Source organism: Grammomys surdaster, unplaced genomic scaffold (assembly GCF_004785775.1).
Source record: "Grammomys surdaster isolate TR1022 unplaced genomic scaffold, NIH_TR_1.0 126313, whole genome shotgun sequence".
NCBI classification, from domain to species: Eukaryota; Metazoa; Chordata; class Mammalia; order Rodentia; family Muridae; genus Grammomys; species Grammomys surdaster.
This window is the reverse complement of record NW_021621113.1, coordinates 1,904,996-1,912,250: the sequence shown is the minus strand read 5'-3', so window position 1 is coordinate 1,912,250 and position 7,255 is coordinate 1,904,996. Positions and strand designations below refer to the sequence as shown.

At 51.5% G+C, this 7,255-nt stretch overlaps 1 protein-coding gene across 2 annotated transcripts in view; it reads right to left on the bottom strand.

Moving 5' to 3' along the window:
* Window positions 1-2,738: 2,738 nt before the first annotated feature.
* A3galt2 (alpha 1,3-galactosyltransferase 2) overlaps window positions 2,739-7,255 on the bottom strand; it is an 8,529-nt gene continuing 4,012 nt past the window's right edge. The window contains exons 1-5 of one of the 2 annotated variants that reach the window (XM_028759888.1): window positions 6,842-6,989; window positions 5,391-5,474; window positions 5,139-5,228; window positions 4,706-4,843; window positions 2,739-3,465 (exon numbers count right to left, since the gene is read on the bottom strand). In XM_028759888.1, coding sequence (XP_028615721.1) covers window positions 2,778-3,465; window positions 4,706-4,843; window positions 5,139-5,228; window positions 5,391-5,474; window positions 6,842-6,954 — 1,113 coding nt within the window. In that variant the 5' untranslated portion in view covers window positions 6,955-6,989 and the 3' untranslated portion in view covers window positions 2,739-2,777. Of the gene's footprint in view, window positions 3,466-4,705; window positions 4,844-5,138; window positions 5,229-5,390; window positions 5,475-6,841; window positions 6,990-7,255 lie in introns of those variants that run through there. The other variant, XM_028759889.1, reaches the window with a different exon arrangement.

Genomic DNA, 7,255 nt, shown 5'->3' with positions numbered 1-7,255 from the left:
TCTTTCTTTCTTTCTTTCTTTCTTTCTTTCTTTCTTTCTTCCTTTCTTTCTTTTTTTCTTTCACTTCCCTTCTCCCCCTTGCTCCAGCCTCACTCGCTCTGGCTCCACTTGCTCTGCTCCAGCCCAAAGGTTTATTTATTTATTATTTGTAAATGCACTGTAGCTGACCTCAGACACCCCATAAGAGGGCATCAGATCTCATTACAGATGGTTGTGAGCCACCATGTGGTTGCTGGGAATTGAACTCAGGACCTCTGTTAGAACAGTCAGTGCTCTTAACCGCTGAGCCATCTCTCCAGCCCCCTTTTTTCTTTTTTTTAATATTCACTCTATAGAAGAAATACATGTTTGTTATAGTATCCCTCAAATATGCACCAGCTGTGCTACAGTGGGGGTGGGGGGGAAGGTAAGATAACAGAGCCCCTGACTGGAATCCCCCCGCTCTCCTCTCTCAGTGGCTTATTCCTAAAGAGAGTTGGGCTGGAAGCAAGATCTAATCCTCACTCTCCTGCTGCTGATGTCGCAAGAGCTCAAACAGGTCCTGTGTCTGGGCAGTTTGGTTCCTCTTTGTGCCCCAGTCTCCTCATGTTAAAAAATATCACATCAAAAGAAACAGTACGGTCAGAAGTGAAAGGGACTGGGGGAAAGGTCTCACCACTTCCTGGGGCCCTGGGTGGTGTTAAGCAGTGTTGAAAATCTCTTAACAATTATTACATGTGTTAACGATAAGTTCTTCAAACAAGTAAGCACAGTCATAAGTCATAACACATTCCATGTGAGCAGGTGTTGGATTACTCCCATGCCAGTACCTGGCGTCTTGCACAGCCCACGGACACCTTGAGAGTGCCACACCACAGTCAGAGCTCCTGAAGGTACAGCCATAAAACCATGGTTATTTGAAACAGTCCTTCTGCTGCCAAAGCCTTTGTGAGCTCTAGAAGACCCCATAACCATTCCCACCCAGAGACGAGGTCTAACCAAAGGGAGTATCACAGAGAGATGAGGCTGGGTTGGTTCAAACATCTCTTTTATGGTTATACGGAGCATGCAGGAGTGGGGGTAGGGAGGACGGCTGACACTCTCTCATGTTCCTTTCCTGACACCGGGGTGTTAGGTCCCATGAGAGGCTTCCCTTGAATGGCCTTGTCAAGGGTGAAGGCTGTCCAGTAACATGAAGGAAGAGCCAGCGCAGCAGTGGTGGTGGCAGAGGCAGTGACAATGGAGTGGTTTGCAGGCCATACCACAACAGCGTCAAGGCAGGCGGCTGCTTGGGAGCACAAGGGGAAGTGCTCACTGGGTCAGGGATGCAGACATGGGAAGCCGGCTTGATAGTGGAGGAAGAGGGAGTTGAACAAATGCAGACAGGGACCTACGTATGAACAAGAGGGCCAGCAGAGGCAGAGAGGACGGAGGGAGGGCCAGAGGGAGGGCCTGCAGAGGCAGAGAGTTTTAATCCTAGAAGGCAATACCTGCTGCACTTCCCTGCTGACATCTGGGATACAAAAGCTGCCAAACTCTTGCCTCTCCGTAATTTGCATTATTGGGGTAAAAGGGCTCTCCAGCCAGCTGAAAGGGTCTACAGGCCTCAGGCACAGGAGTCCATTTTCAATACCTCTGAGTTCCAAAGTTCCCCCTTCCAAAGGCACTATAACTGTCTCTAACTGACTTCATGTGTGGGGCTGTAGCTCACACGTGGGTGTGTGTCCTGTTGGGCTGAGTCGTGGTTCCCACATGTCTGTCCCCCAGGAGGCTGGAACTGTGCTCAGGGAGCAGAAGCGTGGGAATTTGACTGAGTTCACTCCATGCAGCGCCGGGCAGATGCTGGGCTATGAGAATCCGCCAGACTCTGCCCGGGCGTGAGGAGATCTCAACCTGAAGTCCTGTGGGGGCAGAGCTCTTGGACTGGGACCCCCAGACAAGAAGGCATGTGGGGATCGACTGGTCTCAAACTCCTGGGCTCCCAGGCGCCACTGGGAGCCACGGAAGAGTTGAGATTGGGGGTGTTTGGGCTGAACCGGCCTGCAGCCGAGAGGGACGAGGGAGAAAAGCTCCAGTGGTGCCCCGAGGGGTAGAGACTCTTGGTCTAAGTGACTTGTTTGGCTGGGTCAAGGCTGGCTCGGCTAGCTTGCATGAGTTGTCGGGCCTCTGTGGTGGGAACGCAGAGAGGTCCTCCACATAGTCAAAGCCCTTCTCCACGGTTCTCCACATCGGGGCCCCAAAGACACAAGGAAGCCCATGATTTTACAAGGTTTATTGTCATGGTGGAAAGTGGATGAAGCTGTACCCCATACCCCCAGGGCGGGCCTGAGGTTAAATACCATTTGTAAGGAGGAGGGTCTGGGAAGGAATGCTTAATTGGCTATGCCCTCTGGCCTTTAGGTATCTCATTAATATGGAGATCTCTTGAGGCTCTGTGGCCTGTAGTCACGCCCTCTACCCGTGGAGGGGCTTGTAGGGGTGTTGTCCTATGTGACTGAAAGGCACTGATCAATGGAGGTCTTCCGCCATGTGTCAGGAGCCTGGAGTCTCAGAGTGTGGCAAAATGTATGCCGTTCCTGTCAGGGATACCTGTTGGGGCTCTGGCCATCTCTAGCCAGTGCTCTACCAGAAACCATGGTATACTTTCACAGGCCTCTGCCCCACATTCATGGTTTTGACACATTTTACAATCCCACTCGACACTAGCATTGCCAAAGATGCTCCCGCTCTTGCCTGGCCTGAAGGGTGGGGGAGTGAGGGGGTGTAGGGTGAGGAAGGGGGGGGTAGGGGCAGGGCTGCTAGTTTCGCACCACTGTATACTCCTTGGGTGCCCAGAGCAGTCGAGGGTGGTGGATCTCTGCCCTCCAGTCAATTTCGTTTGCCCAGCAGAACTCAGGCGACAGCAGCTTGGTGGGCTTGTTCAGCCAGAAGAACTTGTTGAGATGGCTTTCGTCGTGCCAGCGTGCCTCAATGCCGCGCTCACGGTCCAGTTGTTGGCCAGTCACACAGTGGGCCGTCAGTTTGAGCAGCTCAGCCACATTGCCGCCAAACACCGCAGCGTGGTAGTAGAAATCGCCTTCGCTTAACGACAGCGCGGCCGCCGATCGCTTGTGCCTCTCGTAGGGCAGCAGCCAACGTGGCCAGCGGTAGTGCCAGGCATGCAGCTGCGCCACCAAATCTGCCAGCACCTCGGGCCCAAAGTTACCGGTGAAGTACTGGTCCACGTCCAGGCAGAACACATAGTCAGCTTCTTGGCCCAGCTTCCCTCCCAGCGCCTCATGTAGCGTGGTCATGCGTGCCATGGATACGTCCTGCCAGCGCCTTTCTCGCTGCACGGGTTTCACCCGCAGCCGGCGACCCTGGCCTAAAGCCACATAGGGTACTGCTTCCGGGCGATCGGTAAACACATAGTACACCACGTTCTGGCCGACCATGAAGTGCTGCTCTGCCGATACCAGGAAATGTTCCAGGTATTTCTCCAGGTACCTGCCAGACAGTCAGGCCAGAGTCAGTCCTGACAACCTCCACCCCTGCCCATACCAGGCCATGCAATCCCAGATCTCCAGCTTAAAAGCATTACAAGACTGAAAGCTGTCTGCCGGCTGCTTGGAGGAGATGCATTGCCCTGACCTGTTCCCGTTGAATATGGACTCCTGATTCCTCTGACCCAGGCAATACTGAGCTGGACCACCCTTGTAGGACAGAAGGTGTTTGAGCCTTGGGAGGGGGTGGGGGAAGGTCCTAGGACCAGAGGCTGCTATGATGCAAGTGAGCCTGTTCTGTTTAGGGTATTTTGTTGGTTAGGGTGGTAGTGGTTTTGTTGTGGTAGTTGGGCTTTTTTTTTTTTTGTGGGGTCTGGGACATGGTTGGAAAAATCTTAAACAGTTTTCTGGGATATCCAGTAGCTCAGAATTCTTTGCCCAGGGTTTTTTGTTTTGGTTTGGTTTTTTGTTTTTTTTTTTTTTTGTTGTTGTTGTTTTGTTTGTTTGTTTGTTTGTTTTTTGGTTTTTCTTCCTAGGTGGGTTCATTTCAAAGGAGCCTGGCCCTCTCCCTACCCTGTCCTGTACTTAATTGCTCTGTGAGTTAGGGTTGTTTGCTATTCATGTTGCATCTCCAAACTGTCACTATGTCACTCTGTGAGAGCCTCTTTCATCCAGATCACTTACCCTGATCCTTTCCCCACACACAGGCTTACCTCACTGAGCTCTGTGATCTGGTAATTGTCAGTTCTAATATGTCACTCTCCAATGCCTCATGCCCTTGTGTCCTTCTATGTCTAGCCTAGAGTCATGCCCTTTCTAAATTTCTGAGCTCCTAGCTCTCCTTCCTTCATCAGACTTCCTGGCAAAGCCACTCTCACAGAGTCGCCTATGCTAAGGACCTTAGTTTAACCAGTTGCTAGACCCCCTTTTCTCATCATTGACCTGAAAACCTTGTTTATGTCTCATTACAAACCCAGTGTTTCCATGTGTGCCAGACCTAACCCCAGGCACATTCCTTTTTCTGACCCCTGGCTGCTGGGCTAGGTGGACTCTGGCATTGATGTCCAGTGAGTAGGGGACAGCTGAGAGTACTTCTGTGCTTGCCCGAGAGTCTGAAACAATGGGTACAGCCTGTAGCTGCATTGTCTGCTCCCATGGCATGAACCAAGGCTTCATGAATCCCTGTCCATGGGCACACCCTTGTCCTCCCTACAAAGAAGCATGAGCTCCTCCCTGGGCCTTACCTGCCTACAGCAAAGACAGTTAGTCCAATGGTGAGGTTCTGCCGTCTCGCCTCTTGCTCAGCTACATGTGGGTCGAAGGTGTCATCCCAAATAATTGGGGCTCCCCAAGAGGTACAGGTCAGGACATCAGGCCGGGCCCTGGCCATGAGAAGGAGGAGTAAGAAAGACAGTTGTATTCACCCAGCAGTTTGGCGTCTGATTATTGCCACTGTCCCATTGCTGGGCCCTAGGGACCCACAGATATATCAGACCCGCCCCTAAGCATCCCTGTCTTAGAACCAACTTGATATTCTGGGTGACACGTGACCTGATGGGCCCCTCCCTTGGATTCCCAAAACCAGAATGCCTTTGGGTGGGTGAACAGAGAGCAGGGGCCTGGGGCAGACTTATATAGTTTGTGGACATCCTGCGTGGGAGAATAGTGGCTGCTTACCAGTGGCGCAGTACTCCTGTGAAATTGTCCCTCAGCAGAGGCATCAAGGCTGTGGGGCAGGTACCCATGGGGATGGAGACTTCTATGTGCCTGTAGGTGGTGGAAGCAGGAAGAGACACTAGGCATGTTCTTTGTTGGGTGAGGACAGCCCATGGAACATTTGCCCAAGCTAAGACAGCTACCATCTCCCCTTCCTCCAGGAGGCCCTTGGAAAGATCCACTCCAGCCCTAGCCCCAGGGAAGGAACTGTACCTGAGAATACTGAATCTGTAATAATATAGGCCTAAGAAACCAAATGCAGCCAGGAAGAACCGCCACAGGAGTCTCCTCTTGACCCTGGGGAGGTGGGAATGGGGGAGGGCATCAAAGACTGACTTACACAGGAGAAATGATTGCCTGATTTCCCTGCTTTGTTTGATTTCTGAGTGAGAACCTATTCACATAGCACAAACATTCAAAAGGATTCAAGAGTTTGCACAGCACAAAGCCCTTTGCAGTTCTGCACAGAGGTGGTCAGTGGTATCGATATGTCATGCATCCTTTCCCGAGATGGCCTGGACAGAGAAGGCACACACACATATTACAACAAGCACTTTTGTTCCTCTGGCTGCCCCTACAGATGGCATCACTGTGGACAATCTGTCCTCTACCTTGCAGGTTTTGCTGACTCTTGTATCTTTCTGCTAATAGATAAGGCACGTTATACCTCAGCATTTAAAGACACATTAGGCAAAATGACTACCACTGAGCTGCACCCCAGCTCCATCTCAATACTTGAAGAACCTCCCACCCTCTTCCCCAGCTGCCCCTCATGCCTTGGGCTGGAAGAGCTCACCCTCCGGCAGGATCTGTCTAAGGAGCTCTAAGTCCTGTCCTTGACTTTGGACAGTGGTGTGGCAGGGTGTGAGTTGGGCAGACGTGGAGGACAGTGGCATTTAGGTTTGGTGTGCTTGATGTGTTGTGGTGAGGCCGGTCTTGGATGGAGGTGGTGAGGGAAATCCAAGAAGAGAAAGGAATCCGTGGCTTGATAGCTGAGAGCAAAGAGCTGGGCAGATACATGTCGGTGGCAGCCAGTTCACCCTGGGCTGGTATTCCTCCCACCTAGCTCAAAGGCTGCAGGCCTGGCTTGGAGGGAGTGGGCACAGGGATTTGACTGTGATTAGGTTGTTTGTTTGTTTTTTGTATGTAAGCACTTCATAGTAAAGAACAGATATGGGGTCCAGGTACCTGCTTTGAACTCTGGTGTTAGTATTTGTCAGCCACACTGGCTCTCTGGGCATCAGTCTTCACGCATGAGATGGGGTGATTAGAATAGCATCCTCCAGGCTGAGCCTGCACTTGGGGTTAATACCAGCCAAGTGACTGGAACAAGCCTTGCATTGCTCCACTGACTTCAGCTGCTAAGGGCATTCGCGGTGCAGCCCGATCATGTGCTCCTTTCCTTCTGATAGCTCGTCTCTCCATTCCCCACCTGCTCTATAACTCCCCCAACAGTTTCTAAGACCCCTTTCAAGAAGACCACTTACATCGGATTCCCTTATCTCTTGGAATAGCTCCACACTGTATGTGCCTAGGATTTGCTAAAGAACCACCTTGCGCTTAATGCCCCTGTGGGAACTCTCTCTGCACAGGGTGCCTTGGAAGGGTGACTAAGCCAGAAACCTGCATGCAGCACAGCCCCTCCCTCTCCCACACTCACCTACCGTGGAAGTCCCCAGGTTGGCTTCCCTTGGCCTCTTTGACTCTGTCCTTCCTGTTCTCTGCAGCCTCCATGTGACCCTGGCCAGCTCACTCTCCGTTCAGCCCCCAGAGCCATCTCCTAAGAGACCAACCTCCTTTAACAGTGACTATGGCAAACCAGCAGCTTAATTCCCCAAGGGGGGAAAATGTATTTCGTAGGCAAATAAATGGAAAAATGTGCACCTTCACTAGTAGTCAAAGACATACAAATTAGAACCCAGAGGCAGGTTTTGTTTATAAAATGACCACCTATTAAAAAAAAAAAAAAGCAGCTATGGCGAAAATAGCCAGGTTGCCAGCATACAGTTTGAGAAGCAGTCTCCTGGCTTGCTGGTAGAGTAGTAACTATCCTGGTAGAGTAGTAACTATCCTGGTAG